Here is a 21,874-nt window from a genome sequence, read left to right on the forward strand (position 1 = left end):
ATTTACGACAAACATAAACCAATAAACAGTTCCTTTCTACAAAGTAGCAGCAGTAATAACATTTTCTTGTGACATTTTAAAAGTACATTTATGGTTGTTTGCTAATTGGTATTATTCATTAACGTATGTTGAGTCAACGACGTTTATTTGTCGCCGGTATTAACCGTCCTCAGCTGACCACCGCTGACATGTAACGTGAAACGTTTAAAGTGTGTATAACGTGCTAAAACGCGTTCAGAGAGTACAACGTTGTTTCGTAATGTTTTCTCCGCAACAAGCATTTCGTAAGTTAAAAAGGATGCCTTAACGGTCTTTGCTAAAGACAAACGACGCAAGGACGTAAGACATAATACTCACTAATACTCAGATCATCTAAAATACATAAGCTAAAAAATAAGATATTTTAGTCTTTTTCGAAACATACTATAATGTTTAAAGTGGTAAGAAGTTAAAAGGTTTCACCTCTTAATTACGTACGTGACTGCCACAGATTAAAACCTAATTTGTACAAGACGTGTACGGATTTAGAGCTATCGATTAAAGATCATTTTTGTAATTAATATATCAACTAATTAAATGTTATACATATAGGACAGTTGGCTTACTAGCAGCGGCTGTTACACGCCGGTCCAGTCAATGGCAAGCTAGCTTTGTTTTGTACGTATTGTTTGATATAGATTTACCATTATCAACGACTATTTTGAGACATTTGTACCTCGATAATAAACAGTTAACCCAAAGTCTTAGCCAAATCTGACCTGATTCTGCACATGCCGTAAGTGTTGAGACTGTACATGCGCCACATTTGTAGTGAATTATCACATAATCCAATTCCGCTTTCCGATGGACTCGAACTATAAAACCTTAGATTTGGAATTCCGCGCTCTCTTTTCGACAGGGAACAAGAAAGAATTTCTTCCGCGAAGGATTTGAGGACAAAGGGGGTGTTTACTGCTTAGGACAGGAACTATCTATAGCTTTAGTTTTATGGCATCAATGAATTTCAACATTTATAAGCAACACAGCTTCAATAGCTACTTACGATTCAAGCACAGGACGGTGCAATACCGTGAACATCAGATAAGACGGCATGCTGTTAGTTAAGACGGGATTTAAGCAGTCAAGACAGAGCTTTAAACTTAGTGCAGTTGCTGTACATCCGCATAATCTGACACCGATGAGAAAAAACATGAGCACTGAGGAAAACTTTATAACGCCGTATAAGGTCGTTGAAAAGTAACATCTTTAAACATGGGTTAATTAATTGTCAGTCGTTAAAGGCTAAATTTGTACAAGGAACTGCTGTGCAGGATGTTGACGAGAAGTAATAAAGTCCAGTCTAATCAAGAAGTTTAAGGGAAGCTGTCGGAGTGTTTAAAACATTTAAAGAACGTATATTGCTTCGTATTATAGTGTGAAGGAAATACATATGTGTAATTATTTTATGCCGATTCTGGATGCTTGACCAAGGCGCCCGTAAGATGGCAGTGAGACGTATTTTAAATTTTGTTCATGGAAAACGTCTTTAAACATTGTGCAACGGACTTTAAATTCATTTTTCTTTCCTTGTAATGGATCTTACACGCACTCGTTTAGCAAAACCATACCCCAAACTTCAAAGCGGTTCTTATAAATATTCAAGTTTAATTAAGTTTTATAAAGGAAACCATATTTTACTTTGTGTTTCCAGTAAGCGTTTGTAATGCATGTGCACTAAGAAGAACCGAGATCAAAATGACTAGACTTAAAGCTACTCGTTCGCAAATAGAGTGGAAATTTGAAAAATATTTCAGCAACGAAATCTAGGCTATTTTTTTTTCATCCAAGACAGTTTAAAAGTGATATGTGAAACAGCCGCTTTTTGGCAGACGTAAAAAGCTAATGTATGAAAACGAACGTATAAAGTCAAGTTTTCTAGCGGTTGCGTTGAATAATTGTAAGATCTCGCGAGGCTGTCGGGCGAATGAATTAATGTCAAAGCAAAGACATTAAAATTCTTGTTTTATTTCTCTAAATAATATCTCTTTGTATTGTCTAACATTTCCGTTTGCGGCAGCGACATATATGGAGACAACGCTGTTCTCTTGTTCGCGGTTTGTGACGTTGCTATACCTGGGATAACCTCTGTGCCAAAATCACACTTAACAACATATCATGGTCTATAAATAGTAACACCTCTGGCCGTATTCTCGAAACTTATGTCGTGAATAACGCGTTTTTGCGGTAGATGGTCTCCGTTTTGTTGTTTGTTGAAAATGACACAATCATTTAACTGATTGCACGTTGCTGTCCCAGTTCAGGAACTGCCCACAACTTTGTAAGAATATTTTAAAGTAGAACAGTGTTTCGTTTTCCTACAGATGCTTATAATATTCTTGAGAGAATCGAATCAGCTTCTCTGTATTCATTATTTTATCGGAACTCCCAGATTAAAAAAGAGAAAATGATATAATCTCACTATACGTAATCATGCGATTAATCTCTTTTCTTTTGGCGGTGGAGATTGGGAGGGGAGCGGGGATTCGTTTTAGGTCACTGACAACTTGCCCATCACTGATGTAGGTTCGAATCGTCGCTTGTTGTGTAGGATTATGTCATTTGAAGATGCAATATTACTGGCATACGAAAGGTCGGTGTTTCTACCCTGCTTTATTTATTGGTACTTTATCCTTAAACTGTAATCAGTCCTAGTAAACCGCCCTACAAACACCCGAATAATAGAACCAGTATCAGTAAACCAATAAATATGGTGTTCCGTTAAGGCCATCATTGTTTCCAGTCTCCGCCCTGTAGATTGATAAGGACTATAGTAGTGAGATAATACGATGCGATGTCTTGATAGTACAGTACGAAAAAAATATCACGATGCGAAGACGCGATATTAAATTTTGCACGTTTGTATCGTGTTTTCACGTTTTCGCATCGTATCACCGCCCTTTCGACCTAAGGACAATGCTATGAGAGTACATTAGTGAGATTTTAATATCGCATGCATTTCGAATCGCAATATGATAATTCGTCGTTTAGATCAAAGGAGCGATACTTGCATCGCAATGATGCAATGTGAAAAAGGCGGAACAGTGTGGAACTGATATTTCGTCAACATTGCAAAACTATTGAAGTCAAATCGGTCCGATATTGCTTTGATATATAAATCTCGCTGGGAACATCAGTTTGCCAAGAGTGTCAAGTTAAAAATCAAAACAGGAGGCACTTCAGTTGCATATAAAAATGCCAAATCGCAGTTAATATGCGAGACGGTATCCATTCCGGGCTTTTACTTATCATGATTTATTTATTTATTTACTAGTCTATTTTAGTCCTTTTATAGTCTTTATATATATCATCCAAACAATAAATTTACCAAAAGAAAATGAAAGTACTTAAAATATAATCTCTAAACAAGGACTATTGAAAATAAACAGCCCCGTAGAAAATTCAAATCGTACTTAATACAAGATACTTTTTTAATTGTATAAACTAATCTAGAAGTAGTTAATTATAAGAGAGGACAGGGAAGGGAAATAGAGTCTAAGAAAAAGATTAGCTTTTAGACTAGAAGTGATCTATAATTTCAAGAAAGGATCAGGCATGTATGGTATGGAAATGAGCTATACTCTAAAACTGGACACTGTCTGTATAATATGGAAATGAACTAGTATTAAAAAAGGATAAGGTTTATATAGAAGGGAAGTGACTTTGAATCTCAAAAACGTCTATGCCTGTACGATAGGGAAGTGAAGAAGAGAGTTAGAAAAGGGAAAGGACTGTATTATAGGGAAAGCAAATGAATAGGTTTGAATAACAGGGAAGTGCATACCAGTCTTAGAAAGAGGAATAGACTCTCAGATAAAGTCTACTACGAGTAGAGTCTCATAAAATGACTAGGCTTGTGTGTCAGGAATGTGCAGTAGAAAAGATCTGGGTAGATTTTTTATAAGAACTATATGCTGTAAATTAAAGCTTACGAAAGGGGCCAGATTCACATCGGAGGGAAACGAAATAGAGTAAGAAAATTCCTAGGTCTATATGAAGGGACGTGTACTAAATTCTTCAAAAATGACTTGGTCTATGGGGGTGCTGTAAAGTTTTCACGTTCTTTAGTCTTTCATTCACGTATAAACAAGGCTTGGTACGGTACTATATGCTAGCTATATACGGGATGACACTTGAAGTGTTGCTATATAAAGGTTTATCTGAAATAATTCTATATACCGAAGATATGGCATGGTCCTTATAGATACTTGAGATGTTTGGTTTTACGGCTTGTTCAGTTGAAATATTTATTGTCTGATGGCATTCAAACTCGTGTCAATAATTAACATGGACTTTTACAGAGATTCCAAAATAAAATTGACCTAGATATGTAAGGACACTGAATACCCAAGTTAAAATATGTAAAAGAGCTTTTTTTCTTTTTTTTTTAATAATTATTTAATGATCTGGTATACTTTGATAACAAATGGGGGTTATGAACTGAAAAGGCCATGTTGAAAAAGCACCATGATATAATTCTCATGCACATAACGGTCGCTAACGGTTTCTCTAATTGCAAAAGGGTTTGAAAGCGGACAGCTTGGATGCGCAGTCTGGTCTGGATCCATGCTGGTCGCAAAGCCACTATGTTGGTTTTCTCATGGCGCGGCTCATATAATATTACTTACGAAAGTTCCTATTGTTATTTTGAAATGTTTCAGTTACTTAAAGTATGGATAAGTATTTCCGAGTTTGCTGTTTGCACGACAAAGTCAACCCAGCAGTGAATATATTTCATATGACAAAGATCAACAATGTACAACATGCCCCATTCTACTGTATTTTGCTTATCCACGTTAATGGCCAGCTATTCGGGTTCACGGCAAACTGATAGTCTGCTTGGCGGCCTTCACATAATATAGGGTTTTCACGTTTGCAACAACTTAAGTCATCTCTGCGTTGAACCATGTTCAGAAATCAAAGACTTTTTATAACTTATTATCCCTCAATTAGGGTCATAAGGATAAACCACTTGACACACTAGCCCACATAGTGCGATAAATTGTTTACTTTTATGGTTGGGAGTGGAATAAGAGCATTTCAAAAATCTTGACTTAGGTGACCTCATCACACCTGAAAAGTGGCAGAACAAAACAGACATGGACATATTTGCTTAGAGATATTGATGTAGTTTAGTGACATAAAGTACATATATACAAAATATGTGTAAAGCAGAAAATGGAGGTTTAGAACTAGGGTTTTCAGTGTATTTAGTTAAATTTCAATCACATTTTGTTTCTACTGTAGTGAGTGTAAGATAGTTATTCGTCTTTATTTTTGAAACTATGCTGAAAAGAGATTGACTGAATAAGTTTGCAGATGAAGTTGTCGAAACACATTTATCCAGGAAGGGCCTAAATTGTCCACGTGAAAACTTGTAGTATAGCTGTACAGCTGTATATTACCTGTATCATAAGAATGATGTTCATGCATTTTGTGGGTAAAAAAAGTAGGTCACAAGGTCGTGGTGGGTCTTTAGGAGTTTCACAGTCAGGCTACATGATTTCACTTTTCGAGTCTGTTACTTCTTTAGTGCAATGTACCAAAATATTGTAATGTAGATGCACGTGTATGTCTCATTTTTTATGTTCATCTATCATTTCATTAAACTTCCTTCGCATTTAGTATTTGTGCAAACACCAATTAATTACCTATAAAGATGTCAAATATTTTATTGTGTATAAAACTGATTGATATATTGTATTCATTCATCCGTATGGTATAGGTTCACGTCTTTAAAACATGACACTGGTCGAGTTCAGTTTTGGTACTATTAGGTTGGTCCCTGTTCACGTGTTCTTCTGTCCTGTGGCGTGTTTTTAAAAGCTGGGTACCAACATAGATGACGAGTGCATGTAGATTACAAGCAAGCAAGTATCCAATCAAATTCACATTGTTCAAACCAGCGGTGTTCATTTGAACTCTAGTTTCAATAAACCGCACAGAACTATGGTGCCAAGTGAAAATGTTTTTTTGTTAGCGGAAGCAAGGTAGTTGCCAGTGATTGAAATTCGACTATATAACAAAAGCGATTTTACAATTAGTTTTCGTTACAGGTAATATATGAGCGGCTATACATCATAATTATTTAAATGTCGGCGTTATTAATAAGTAACAATCGTTTAGTGCTGCAATCTGACAAACGAAGTACACGAAATATATCTTAAATTAATAGGATTTACCATCAGTGTGTTTAAACAATATGTACCTGTTTTGTGGATGGGTGGGGGCGAAGGAAGGGGCCGGGGTAGGATGAACGGACGAAGGCTCTTGAAGTAACAGCTTTTTGTTATTGAGTATAAACAAACGTTTGTGGTAGGAAAAAAATCTATCTACTGCGTTACTAACGCAGTAAAAGTTTTGATATAAAGTAAAAGCCAGAATTTATCTGCACTGTATATCATACGAACGTAATACTGATTTGATCATCACTAATCATCATCACCGATTAGTGAAATGGTGATACACGGCGATATCTGTTTAGAAAATAGTGTTGCGTCTACAGATATATTGCGACATACGCCCTTCGTAGAAACGGCAGATTATTTTGAAAGGGTTTCAGGGGTTTTGTATCTTAAAGCAAGGAAGAATTAGCAACGTAGATTCGTGCAAGTAACATTCAAGTGTTTTTTCTCAGACCTGAGCAGAAAGGTAACTGAGTGCATGTGAATAACATGTAAGAAACATTTTCTTTTTTTTTTGAAGTTCTTGGCTCGCAGTTAAAATAATATAGTTGTGGGTTTAATGTAGGTCATCAACCTCTAAATCTCACACATCTCTTACTTAATTTGAAACCTAAAAAATCACCGTTTTTCACTCTAATTCTTTTTTTTTCACTCGTTGGTTGCGTGGTAACATTTATAGTACTTTAAAAGCCGGCACATCTGTCTCGACAATTTCCTCCATTTATGAATGAATAATTAACCATACGATGCTCTTCCGTTTAGACTCAGTTTACAAATTATATGAATATATTTAAAAGAAAATATTAACGTTTTAACATAATCTACGCATTTAAAATTATATAAAAAAACTTTTAATTTCTTTATCAGAGCGTAGTATGTTAGTGAGAAAAACTATTATATACAGTTACACACAATTTCAGGCGAAGTTGTCAATGGACAATTAAGAATCGTTTTTCTCTTGTTTAATATTATGGTTCAGATATTGACATAGAGTCGGGCTCAAACCCAGGAAGGACCATGAAGCAAGTTTGAAGTTTGATTATGCAGAGAGATGAGATAGCTAATTATGACCTAATTACTGAAAATGTTGGGTACGGTACAGAGTCAACTTTATAAATAATTGCTTTAGAGGCTTTCGTAGCCAATAATGTGATTTTTATCACCTTTTCCCTTACCGGGGCAGGGTTAATGGACCAACTTGGGTTTTTCCTCCGCCACCAAAAGCTGGATAGTTGCTTTGCGACTTTTAAACAATCGGTGAAACAAACGAGCAACATAAAATAATAATACCACAAGAAATCTCATTTAATATCTTGCAATAAAGACGTTTTTAACCAAGACACCGCTTTACCAATTTCCGGTTAAAAGATGATAGATATAATAAGGGCAAAGAGGCAAAAAGAACTTGGTGTAATATCTTCATTTCATACTATATTTGGCCCTTGTTTCATTTCGTGGATGACAAAGTTAAACTGTCATATGCCATTAATTTTAATACCAGTTAAATGCGGAAATGTCAGCTGACGCGTACAGAAAGAAAGTTTTATATAATATCACCACAACCGAGACACTTAAAGTAGGAGATGAGATTTGACGGCCCATACATAGTACAGAGAAAAGGATAATATCCAAAGTAGATTTTATACATTTTTTCCTGATGAGAATAAATAAGATCAGACCACTAACTGTACCGAAAGTGTTCTTGTTTATATAGTCACATCAGAATAAACACAGAGTATCGAAGCAGAAACAAATTATCACAGTTTGATCTACGATAATGCATCATATTTCAGAGATAAATTAACCTTACCGGGATGCTGCATTACCGGCCAGTGTGAATGAATATGTTCCCAAAAAGGAATAACTTACCTACCGGTATTAAAATGTTCCCTCACTGAAAATTAATGACTTCCCTACCAGTACGGATCTCTCCCCCCCACCTCTCCCTCTCTCTCCGCCCCCACCCCTCACCACCATCCCCAATGAATGACTTACCTATAGCACGAATATGTTGTTCCCTTGGAAATGAATGACTTAACTACCAAAACATAAGGTCGTAAGTGCTATATAATTTCTATAGACTTACAACGTTATACTTCTAAGCCGTCTAAAAGTGTTCCCTACCTGCAAATGAATGACTTCCATTTTAACGACTCACAATGAATATTTTAATTATTTTGTGTCAGTTACGGACAAGTCAGCTTGGTTAAACACAGGAGTTCAATCACCAGTCAAGGCAAAAATGACGATTTTTACTTAAGGTAATACATCATTGGTCACTGATTAATGTAGGAAGGATGCCAGCTACATGCGTACAGACGTACAGACAAATCCTAGTTTGGCTACCGAACAGATTATTTGTTTAAATATTTTACAACTTTTTCTCGTCAAAACATAAGCTGAATGAAGCGAAGGGACATAATTTGTAGATATTTGAATAAGCTGAGGAGTAATCTCCCGTGCTATAAAAACGAACGTATTTTACTTCATGAAGTTCAATTTCAAATGATACATCATGAAACTATTAACTTGATTCCCGTTACATGTGATTCACAGCTGTAAATATAAAACATCTCCTAAATTACTTCTTTACGTGGATGCATTAGCTTAATTGCGTGTAAAATTTTACGAAAACTACACAAAAACACAAAATCGTAACAACTGCGATTTATTATGACGTATCGCTTTCGTGTTCACATGGTATAGTAGCTTTATGGATGGTTTTAAATAGTGTTTCTCAGCATTGTGTCAATAGAGTGGACTTTATGACCTGGAATGGATAAAATTCGTGTTCAATACATTTGTTTCGAAATGTCTGCAAGCTGTAAAAATGTGTTCGCGAAAAACGTTTTTTTTTATATACTGTAGATGTCAACATTTGAAAGATAGTTTCAATTGTGTGCCCATAAATACACCCTAGGATGATATACTACAGCAGCGGACACAAAAGGATCGGGTCCCTTATCAAAAAGACGTTTTACTTATTTATCTTTTAAAACAACCTGAATTCAGATCTTGATCCTAAAGATAAATAAAGAAGATAATTGTGTTTTTGACAGATAGGTCAGAATGTATGGTCCTGACTCCTAGTGGCTGTCCTCAGTCTGGTGTCCCCACATTGTAGTCTACCCACAATGTGGTTTCCCTTCATTCTGGTGTCTCCTCAGTGTGGTGTCCCCACATTGTGATGTCCCCTCAATGTGGTGTCTTCTTAATAAGGTGACCCACAATCTGGTGACCCCTCAGTGTGGTGTACCCACTATGTGGTTCCCCTCAGTGTGATGTACCCTCAATGTGGTGTCCCCTCATTCTGGTGTCCCCTCAGTGTGGTGTCTCCTTTGTGAGGGGACCCACAATCTGGTGTCTCCTCAGTGTGGTGTACCCACAATTTGGTGTCCCTTCAGTCTGTAGTCCCCTCAGTGTGGCGTACCCACTATGTGGTTCCCCTCAGTGTGGTGTACTCGCAATGTGGTGTCCTCTCATTCTGGTGTCCCCTCGTGGTGGTGTACCCACAATGTGGTGTCCCCTTAGTCTGGTGTCCCCTCATTGTGGTGTACCCACAATGTTGTCCCCTCTGATTATTGAGTGTACTTAACTAGACCGAACGTTAAGTTTGCAGACTAGTCTCAGAACTCCAGTGATGACTGGTTTGTTCTTAGGTCATTCTCGTGATCGACCAGTTGCTAAGGATGTCGTTTGGACTGGTCGCCAAAGCTGCTTTTATGATCTTGGAACTAGGTTTAAAAGCAGTAAAAACAGTTGTTCTAACAGAAGAAATCGTTTGCTCTTTTCTACGGGGCCTCCGTTGCTGAGTGGTTAAGGTCGCTGACAATGAATCTCTGGTCCCTTACCGATGTGGGTTCGTGTCTCACTCGGGGCGTTGAATTCTTCGTGTAGGCGGCCATCGGTCGGTGGTTCTATCTGGGTTTCTGCTGGTAATGACATAATTCAAGGAGGGGCACCTGGAGTCTTCCCCCGCCATCAAAGTTGGACAGTCGCCATATGACCTTTAATTGTGTTGATGCGACGTTAATTCCAACAAAAACAAAAAATCTTTTCTACGTTGATATATTATATATTGTTTTATATATTTCAGGTCAAATGTGTTGACAGTGTGCCTTTAACAACAAACACTTTTAGCAGACGATACGCTGGCACCTTCGCAGTGACGTCATCATGTCTGAGGAACAGCAGAAATTGATGGAGGAGGGCGTTAAAGACCGAGGGATCGGAAAAGATTTAAGTAACAATGATCTCGAAGATACAGGTACTTCTTTCAAATTGATATCCGATTTATTAACATACTAGTGCACTGGCTCATTTGCACATCGACTTGACTGTTATATTAATTGTCGATCATTTGGAAACTGTTTGTAAAATGTCTACCTAAATCACCAGGCACCAGTGGTATTTATATGCAAAACAATACGTTTTTGGTCAATATAAGAAATGAAACATTAATACCGAACTAAATTATTTACTTCAATTTCCAGCTAATAAACACCGTATGGTAATTGGGGTTCGACTTCCAAAAAGACCAAAACGCCCAAGAAAAAGCAGGAGACGCAAGGACAAGTCAGGCGATGGAACAGCCCTCATGTCAACAGATTACGGCAGTCCGACAGGTATGATTACCTTCCTTTATTTTTGAAGCGGTCACATGTTTGCCAAATATGAAAATCTGATTAAATGTTGAAAGCATTTTGATTTTAACTTTAGTATGCATGACATAGCGGAAGTGTTAACTTCGTGTTTTGTTTGAGGGTTTTGCGGTGCAAATATAAATGAACATATGGTTGTTGTATTTATACACTTTTATCCCCCTTCCTATATCAATAACTTAACATTTGAACTGACAGATATTTTAAAGTATATGGGGGTAAGCAAGGTGGAAAACTATGCCCTATGTCGTTTATTTTATTTGTAACTAACTTACACAACTATGTTTTTTTTTTTTAATTTGAAAAAGAGTACATTGTCTAATACATGACAAAACCTCGTGATAAAAAGATCAGTTTTGAGTAAGAGTGTGCATTTTTATAAACTTTTTATATACATTTATATATAGCATTCACCGAAGGTAAATTAAAGTTGAGCAGTATATCTACTGCTTATCAGAAGTATATAACTGGTCAGATAAATAACATCATATAAATGTAACTTTTGACAATATAGAACAAAGGTTTAGTTCAGATTTACGCTAAATATTTATAACCTTGCACAACTGTTTTCTTATCTTTTGATATACAAAATTTACATGTATTGCTAAGACATTTGAGCACTTTTGTATTCTTTTCTTTGCACAAAGATTTTAATGATAATTTGACATTTGGTATCTAAACTTCACATATACAAACTGTAAGCAAAGCTATATTTATTTTTTCCATCCATTGTATATAATGTATTTAAAGTTATATTTAATGCAAAAATTCTGATTATGTATACTAAAATGCCTGTGTTGAGAATTCTGTACTATCTTAATTTGGGCGGTAATTCATATTTCCTGAGAACAGTCAGGGCTCGTTTTTTCTATACTTCTGTCCGAAAATTTGAGGTGATTTTAAAATGTGAAGTTTTGAACAAAATTCTGGCCTAATTGACATTCGCCATTCTGTCTTAAGCTTTATACTGATACTCTTTACATATTCGTCTTTATTGTAACTTAAACATCATTATTCTATTTTCTTATGCTTAAATTTTAACAACGGTAAAACCTGTTTATAATGACACCAGAACAGACATGATAAAGTTCACAGGGCATTGTATTTTGCGTAACACTAGACAGTTAATTAATCTTGCAGATTGAAATGTAAGTGCATATGTCAAAATTAATGTTAGACACATAGAAAGAAAAGATGGAGGAAATAAAACTGGTTTCAAATCAGTTTCATAGTGATATCAATTAAGAAGCCTTGATTCACAGCGAATTGATTTCAAAATATTTCACTATGTGGAATACTGATAAGAAAAGAGATGGCAATGGTTGGGTTGTAAACGTTACAACAAAATTGCCGTGCCTACCATATTGAGACAAAATTTATTGAAAAATGTTCATCCGTCTTGCCGATACTTCAGACATTGTCATAGACAGGTTTTACCATATATAATAATAACTATTTTTAACGTTATTGAATAATTTTTACAGACTATATGGAAGGTAATAATAGAAGTTTTTTAAAAAAAATCATTCTGTTCTAATACAGAAGAGAGTTAAAAGTGTAGAAATAGTATTTTACGGAAAAGGTGCTTGGAAACATTATCTTTAGCCAGTGAAACTTACGTGTTTTTAAAATATATAAATTGGCTCAGTTTCGTCCAAAATCCAAGATAGCGTACCAGCATGTAAAAAACGGGGTAAGGGTAAGGGGATATCGCTATGCATGGAGTTCTCGATAATAAGAAACATGTAATTAAATAGATCAACTTCATTAATCAAATGTTTCGGTTCAGTTTCAAGATACTTTTTCTACAGTTTTACATTTTTGAGACGGAATATATATGCGTCACCTGAGTACAGATTTAGCTAGAAACAAAACGCGTGTTCAAACTACAAAACACGTGACTGCAGATTTCCGGTGCTATTTTTTGGACTGGTCTTTGTGAAAGTAGCTTTATTATATTAAAATAACTTTTGACAATTTATTAAGTTATAAAATACTGCGAAATTCATTGACGCTTTTGCAAATGTCCATACTCGGCCGTTAGAAACCTTGTGTAAATATGAAAAGTCTATCGAAAATATTTTTTTTACAAACTACTGAACCGGACAGATTGGAAATTGTTTTCATGGTCCATTTCCAAAGTAAATCCGCCCTGCAAGACGCCGGAAATCTGTTACGTAATGTTTGTATTTGTGTTCCGTTATTGTTGTTGGAGCTCATGAAATTGTCTTTATTTAGATTATTACTCTTTTTGAAATTCGGTGTATCATTTACGTATTGTATAACCTGTATTATAGTCATGCATTATTTCTCACAAAGCATGGAAATACATTGAGAAGAAAAACTGTTATATTGATACGCTCCACTTGTTTTATTGTCCATTACGTTGGAAATTAGAAAAATAAATAGTTACAAAAAAAAACCGCAAACAAACAAAGTATTGTCATTGTGCCCATGGGCTAAATTTAAGATTTTGCTATCATTTTGAATTGTATTTTAGCAAGATTGTTACGTAAACATGAATTGTTACATAATCTATTGAACGTACAAAGCAACATTTATTATTCTACTGACGGAATATTTCAAGGTTTCAGATATATCATTATCTGTGACTTTAAAATAAAACAATATTTCATTCGTGTCGTATTTATTATTTCTACTTTCGTCAGATATATTGTACTCATAAATATTACTAAAACCGAAAACAAGTACAGACTGAAAATTTATTGCTTGTAAGTTCAGCTTCAGTAGAGTTAAACTGTTTTACAAAAAAAATCTGTGATAACAGCTTAAATATATATTATATGTACTCTTACATAATATGTACCTGTATATATAGATATATAATATATTAATATGTTTGAACTCTTAATGTAAAGGTACAAGTATTTTATACACAACCTAACGCCATTTACACATTCTTTCTAAATATTATCTTTTAAAGTTAAAAGGCGTCTCTGGTACCCCAATTCAGAAATATCTTAATTCGTGTCTCTGTTGACAGCAAATACCATAACTTGTTTACTTTTTTCCGTTACATTTATCATGTACGTTGTTTTCAAACTATAAACATCATGCTAATGTAAATTTCTGATTTATGTAATAGTTGTCTCTACAGTTGGTCGATGTCAGATGTTACGGAAAAAAAACACACATTAGTTGTTTGACTTTAATGACCCCACTGGGTACATAAATAACTTAAATGCAGAATCTTAATTGAACGACGATTCCTATCTGGAAAAAAATCCATAACGCTCTTAAAATATTTGTTCTAAATCTGCTTAAACTTTCTAAATGGAATAGAAGCATTTATTTATTCATGTAAATTTACATTATTCATTATTCTTTATGCATGTGTCTGTCTTTTTTTCCTTTCTTTCTTTCTGTCTGTCTGTCTGTCCGTCTGTTTCTTATCTGCACACTAAGAAAACTATATATACAAAGCAGATTATCTAATATCCTTTTCCAAACTTGATCATGGAGATTTTTTTTTTTGATTTTTTATCATATGTTTTTTTCAAAGTTTATAATATATAGATATAAGCTAGGTATTATAACGAAGACAGCGTTTACTATACTGAGACCAGTATAAGAGTAACATACTGAAAATAATATACTTAAAACTTGCTGAGTGAAAGTAGCTTTGTTATAGTGAAATAACTTTGAGAAATTATTAAGTTATAAAATACTGCGAAATTCATTGACGCAGTTGTAAATGTTCATCAAGCTTTATTTAAAATGAATGCGTTAATTTGAACTTAATCAAATGAAAGTTCATTTAAGTTCATCGCAGCATGCATAAATTTACGCATTATCTTCTGCCTCTGTGCACAAGTTTACCAAAAGTTCCTTATGCTGTTTGTCGTCTGCTTTGTCAGTTGAATTTATGTTAATTTCCATGAAAGGAAATACGTCTAAATTATATGCTAAAATTATGGATATAGGTTTTTATGTATGTCTACTTGTATTAATTAATTCAGGTGTCAGATTCGGTATCATTAATTGGGATTTGGTGACATTACTTACCGGAAATGAGGAGACGGTGTTAGCGTGTTATCTTTTAACTATAATTTTGACAATGAATATATCATGTATTACAATACACAGGATGTTACTTTTATTCAAAATATATGCTAATTAATATTGTCAGCGTACACCAAATCTTCTGAATATATGATCAGAAAGATTCAGCAGTTTTTTAAAAGGAAGTTGTCTTAAAATTGAAACTTTGACAAGGCCTGTACCTTAAACCAAATAAAATTATAATTATGTCATAAGTATAGCCATTACAGTAATACATTTCATGCGCACTGTACTTGTTACTGCCTGAAAGTTTAACATCATTTTGTCTTTAACGGATTGTTTCGTATGGGCGTTATTTTCCAGCTAGAATGTTTTTACAATCATTAACTTGTAAAGGTCATGTTATTTGTGGTCGAAGTTTGTCACAAATGAAGTCCTTGCACATTTATTCGTCTTTGTCAGATTCATTCACGCATTGTTATTAAATGACATTGGTTTCAAAGGATTCATTGACGTAAAAGTAACGTCAACGGGCACGTGTTGTGGGCAAGCGTTCAGAAGTTTTGAGCATACAGTCAAGCGTTTAACCACCATGAGTAAATGTAAAACAGCTCAGATACAGCCGAAGGCTCTAGGTTAATGTGATAGTGTTTGAAAAGTACTCAAACAGACATCTAGGCAAAAATTTAATTATCATGAATCTTGCAGCATGATAAATTTATGTGAAATAGGTCTATCGCGTAAACTAATCTTTTATTTGCAATTTTGAAAATGAAATTACCCATTGCAAACGTTAGATCTTAAGAAATGTATTTTATGCAGCATTGAAAACGCTTGTCCACTCAACAGTTGTAGGAGTCAAATCAGTACGGTGCAATATGCTGTTAAAAGGAAATTTCAAGTATTATATAATAAAATTTTGGTATTTTTAGATTTTTATCGGCTTATGTTGTTGTATTATAAATGCATGAGAGATAAATGTGCGTCATAAAATAAATATTAATACCATCGGCTTTGAAACGGAAGACTGGATACCAAGGTTAGAAGTTATAAACTTAAGGTCACGACAGGGTCATTGCCCTTTGCAAAAAATGTTTAATGCCATACTATAATATATGAGCATATGGTCACTGATTAATATGTGTTAATTAATGTTAATTAATTCTTCTGTTACGAAATGAAACATATTAGGCCTACTGTAAAAAAATGTTTCGGTTCTCTGTAACTTCTGTTTCAGCAGCACCAGAACGCCAGGTTGTACAGACTTTGATGTAGCATTTTCTGTTAAGACGCTTTCATTCTATAATAGTCACATATTTCTTTCTAAGCTCCTTTTTGACTAAGAAATAATTCTTTAGTATGTCGGCTATATACAGGCGAATACAATTCTCTAGCGCTACAAAGCAACAAAACAAACTTCATTTTTGTTGGCCTTGCAAAACGATGGTGGTGTATAAATCAAGGGAGGCAACTATGCCTAACGTTACATGATTTATTAATACAGTTTGCTATGTTTTTCATTTTTATGTGGTCATGCTAAAGGAGGCAAAATTTCGGTATAATGAAGTTCAACTTCTTTGCTTTTGGGTCCGTATTCACCTTCATTATCAGACAACCCCCTAAAAAAACGTGAAGCTATATTTCACACAAGTTTAAACGATTCTGTTAAAACATATGGAAACAGCAAAATATGTTGCTTCCATGCTCTAGGTGAATACTTATCTTGAAGAAACCGTAAATTTTGCAAGGTTAAATTATCATTTTGAGAGAAAAAGACTAAACATATTTTAGAGTATAGAAAAATTGCATTCGTAAGTTTAAGAGGCAGGATACTGGGTATTGAATATACTGACAAATGGGTATTGAATATACTGACAAACCTGTCCTTAAAGACTACCTTTAGATAGAGATCGCCTGGCTGTAAAGACCATAAGTTTCTCTTCGATTTCAACATTTGCAGTGTTTTTAAAAGTTCTTTTTTCGAATTCAACATTTGCAGTGTTTTTACAAGTTTCTCTTCGATTTCAACATTTGCAATCTTTTTAATCTATTGGATAATGATCAGCTGACTAATTTTGGACTCTTCGAGAGGTGGCCTTTAAGTACAGGTTCGACTGTATATGTATTACATATTGATAGACTTGCTGTATTTCAGCCTTACAGTCTCCTACCGAGACGGTACAGAACTTACTTGGTGAAGTCGACGACGAACAACATCAGCCCCACGGTACATTTTGTCAGTTAGATCTTTTATACACATTCGGTCAGGAAAAACAGTGGCGAGAATTTGCCAGGTATGAACTGTTTAAGTTATCCGCAGTATAATTTGCTAGTTAACTGCATTTTATTTTCTGCCAAGATCTTCAAAACTTACTCGCAACTTCCTTATGTATTAAAGGAAAGAAGGGCGATTTACTTTAGATGCATTTTCCTGTAGCCAAAAATCGCTGAGAAGAACGTTTTTTTTCTTGCTATCGGACTCGCTGCCTCGTGCTTGGTAAACTTGCGATTTCCCTACTTACTCTATTCATACGTTTTGAATTGACAAATACAATATAATCTCTGTTTGCTTATAAAAAAAGCAGAAAAAATGCATCTTGTTAATTTTAAAACTAATTTTAGAGGGTTCAATAGGCTGGTAATTTTGTTTCTATTTATAGATGGGTGAAGTACGAGGAAGATGTGGAGGAAGGAGGAGAAAGATGGTCCAAACCTCACGTCGCCTCACTCTCACTTCACGCATTGTTCGAGCTCCGGTCAACCATCCTCAACGGCGCAGTTGTTTTAGATTTAGATGCTTATCATATAACACAAATCATAGGTAAGTCTCCACCCACCCACTCCATATACACAAATCATAGGTAAGTCCCCATCCCACCCACTCCATATACACAAATCACAGGTAAGTCTCCACCCCAGCCACTTCATATACACAAATCACAGGTAAGTATCCACTCCACCCACTCCATATACACAAATCATAGGTAAGTCTCCATCCCACCCACTCCATATACACAAATCATAGGTAAGTCTCAAGCTCCCACCCACTCTATATACACAAATCATAGGTACGTTCGCACCCACCCATTCTATATAAACAAATCACAAGTCTCCGCCCCACCCATTCCCTATACACAAATCATAGGTAAGTCTCCACATCTCGCACTCCATATACACAAATAATAGGTAAGTCTCCACCCCACCCACCCCATATACACAAATCATAGAAAGTCCTCACCCCAACCACTCCAAATACACAAATCATAGGTCATCCACCCATCTTATCCATTTAGATCTACATAAATTTGAAATACGTCAGACAGCTTTGAAATCTACTCAGCTGCCACGTTTCCTAAATGATTATTATAATTATTTCACAATGATGACGTTTGCGCAACTAACACATATTATAGCTACGTTCACACACAACGTATTTACATTAACACAGATTTCAATATTTTAAATTGTGTGTTCCGATATTTCACGGTGCACAATCACGTGGTCTATGACGTCATGCTGTAGGTATCGCGCCAAGCATTTTTTGTCAACAAAGCGTCGATTCAAGAAGAAAATTCGTCGTAACTATTTCGTTATGAATTTTTGTAAATGGTCTTTAGTATGTTGCAAGTCCGTTTATAAATGCGTACCTCCGATCATACTGCATTTGCCCGTGTCTGTTTTAGTTTGGCTGGAAAACGGGACAAACTGACCAAAATCTCAAAATCGCTCTTGCTATCGCTCCAAGCTGATTCCAAACCGCATTAAAACCAGCTTTCTCTTGCTGAATTCTCCAGATGGCCGTTTTGGTTTGTTACTTTTTGTCTCAAAACAGCCGCTGATAGATTATTTTTCACGTTAAAAGTGATATTTTCAGGCAAAACCAAAGCTAGAAAAGTATGCTATTGCGGCAAGTTCTGGAAGATAATTGATATCGCAACAAGCTTAAAAAGTATGCTCTAGCAGGTAGTTCTAAAAGATAAATTCTATCGCAACAAACTGGAGCATTTATGTGCGACGACGGCTTGAAAGGTTTGAGCGTGATTTTCAGGATAAATCAAAGGCTTTGAAACAAAATAAATATGTTTATGTGTTAAAGTAGAGCGGTATATTCGCGGGGCTATTATAATCGTGTTACAAGATTAAAGGTTAGTCGTCAAAGAAGACTAATAAAACGTATACAGTTCTTATGTTTGTAATTAATCTGTGATTTACACCGATTTGATTAATGCCAGTATTTTATAGTTCAAAGTCTAAGTTTTGTTGCAGTAGTCATTAAATCCAGGCGTCAACAATCCGTCTAATACATCGCCCACTCAAATGCACGTTTGAACACACACACGCTTGAAAAATCGCCCATGCCCTTGCACTACCCCCCAAAATGGTCAAAATACATATAGGTATCAAAACTTCTAAAAACTGAATTAGATCTTTTACGTGAGGTGAAAAAAAACAAAAAACAAAAAAACAGAAAAAATGCTCCTATTTGCCGCCATTTAAATATAAGCATATCATTTTAGGCCATGAGTGCAGTTTATTTCCGGGTGTATAATATTTTTGTAACGGAAATGTCCATAAGTGTTAGCAATATATGATGGAATGCATTGGTTGAAATTTACTTTACTCAGCCTTCTTTAACAAACAAACAAATTGACGTCATACTTATTTTAGTGCAAAATCAGAATTACGGGATTGAGAAGTATTGACGAAGTCTTTCGATTTTCAGAAAAGAAAACGTACTGTTGATATATTAAGCCTTGTTCACTTTATTTACAGATAAACATTGGGTCTCTAAGAAAAACAAGCTAAAGCGATCAATGGCTAAACAATTCTGGCATTATTTTGCAAAGTACATATAAAATGAATGTTCAGAAAATTCATTCCACTTTTTCAGTAGCTAAAAATATAGTGGATATATAAACAACCTTTAAAATTGTAGGAATTGTAATACAGAGGAAATGATTTGCAGTTGATACAACTATGTTTCGACATGTGGAACAGTTACTGGAAGAAATTATTTTGAAGTTTCGAAATATAAAATTTTAATATCGTATGTTACATTCACAGTCATTGGCAAAACTGGTGTAAGCGTCTAATTTTATCCGAAATCCATCATTACAGAAATAATATACATGTTTTAGATACTATAAACACATCATTAAAGTTTACAAATGTAAACGTTCTTTTAGCACATTATGAACTATTGTTTCAGAAAAATAGGATTTCTTACTTTCAATGTAGAGACAAGGTATATGTAAACCAAATATTCATAGGAACGAATTTTCGGGAAATGATACATTATTTTACAATCATATGATAAGTGTGACTTTTATCTTGTTTAGTATGATTATACATGAAGTTACATGTCTTTAGAAATAATAAAAATGAAGCTGAAAGTTCTGGAATGTGTTTGTATTACAACTGTTTAAACGACCTGACTTAGGAAAAGTCCAGTCTACATCATGATACATAGCCTTAAAGGCTTACGAGAGTTAACTATGTAATAACTAAAATTTCCAACATACAAATTTCTTCAGACTTGGTCTATTGACTCATGACAATGTCTAAAATAGAATTTTGAAAGAAACGTCCTATGTCAGCAGCCTTGAATTTTTAGTCGAAAGGCAGCCAAATAACACGCAAACATGCTGTGTATCATCAGTTGTCGAGTCCAATTCTAACGCTCGGAGGGATCACAGTTGCTTTCATTCTGCCTTGCACTGCTGTCCCATCGAACACAAAGGGATCCCCTTTAACTGCATTCCTGTCTAGGCTCACTTTAGCTACCTTTTCCATGCACAAGACCCTAGTTCTCTTTGAGCGATCAAAGTCGTGGTCCCTGTAACAAGCAAAAAGACAAAAACTGATAAAGTCTTAATATAAGATCAAAGATGACTTACTATAAATGCAGATGTGACATGTCGTGTGCCTGCTATAACATGTCGCTACGTATTTAATCCCAAAACAAATGAATACATACATGAACTGCTCACGGCGTTGCCAAGTGCGTTGATAGTTTTGTTTTACTCATAGTTCGTTATGAACTGACTCAAATCGAATTTTGCTTTTGTTTGTCTTTTTTTTCTACGGATCTCTTCAGAGTGTATTCAATTATTTTGTAACACGACGGCGTTTCCTATGAAGTTTGTTTGTTTTGCCGGTATAAAGGTTATTTCAGTGAGTTTACAGACTAGAATTTCCCCTATTTTTATCATTATTAATAATTATAATGATATTATTATTATTATTATAATTATTATTATTGAATATAGGTTATTACCTGTCTTCCAATGTACAACGCTTATTAGTGGGCACACGTTGTATGGATCTGTCATCTGCTCGTTGCTCATATTTGCTACCAGATTGCAAACAGTCTTCCGACTAGTTCGATAGTAAAAGGACCTGTAAAATAAGAATAACACGTATAATTCAATGTCATATTTTCTCAAAATAAAAGTATCAAATATTTCATTTAGCATTTGCATTATAATTTGACCAGTTTTGGTTTAGTTGAAAGAATGATATGCGTTGATTTAAGTATAAATACTGATGGTAAAACTGACTTAAAGTAAGAACATCATTTCAGCTTGTTGCGATATCATTTATCTTCCAGAACTTGCCGTAATAGCATACTTTTTATCTTTGGTTTTACCTGAAAATAACACTTTTAACGTGAAAAATAATCTATCAGCGGCTGTTTTGAGACAAAAAGTAACAAACCAAAACGGCCATCTGGAGAATTCAGCAAGAGAAAGCTGGTTTTAATGCGGTTCTAGAATTAGCTTGGAGCGATAACAAGAGCGATTTTGAGATTTTGGTCAGTTTGTCCCGTTTTCCAGCCGAACTAAAGCAGACACGCACAGATGCTGTGTGATCGGAGGTACGCATTTATAAACGGACTTGCAACATACTAAAGACATTTTACAAAAAAATCGTAACAAAATAGACCACGTGATTGTGCACCGTGTATTT

General features: G+C 35.0%; 1 protein-coding gene across 7 annotated transcripts in view; it reads left to right on the plus strand.

Annotated features, from left to right (window-relative positions):
• Positions 1-21,874, plus strand: part of LOC123538463 (electrogenic sodium bicarbonate cotransporter 1-like) — a 62,604-nt gene that overhangs the window by 15,939 nt on the left and 24,791 nt on the right. For 5 of the 7 annotated variants that reach the window (XM_053530052.1, XM_053530057.1, XM_053530053.1 and 2 more), the window contains exons 2-6: positions 10,318-10,488; positions 10,715-10,846; positions 12,367-12,378; positions 17,061-17,199; positions 17,566-17,726. In XM_053530052.1, the coding sequence (XP_053386027.1) occupies positions 10,398-10,488; positions 10,715-10,846; positions 12,367-12,378; positions 17,061-17,199; positions 17,566-17,726 (535 nt within the window). In that variant the 5' untranslated portion in view covers positions 10,318-10,397. Of the gene's footprint in view, positions 1-10,317; positions 10,489-10,714; positions 10,847-11,289; positions 11,302-12,366; positions 12,379-17,060; positions 17,200-17,565; positions 17,727-21,874 lie in introns of all 7 variants that reach the window. The other 2 variants (XM_053530054.1, XM_053530056.1) reach the window with 2 other exon arrangements.

The sequence above is a fragment of the Mercenaria mercenaria genome, chromosome 18 (assembly GCF_021730395.1).
Source record: "Mercenaria mercenaria strain notata chromosome 18, MADL_Memer_1, whole genome shotgun sequence".
Lineage (NCBI taxonomy): Eukaryota > Metazoa > Mollusca > Bivalvia > Venerida > Veneridae > Mercenaria > Mercenaria mercenaria.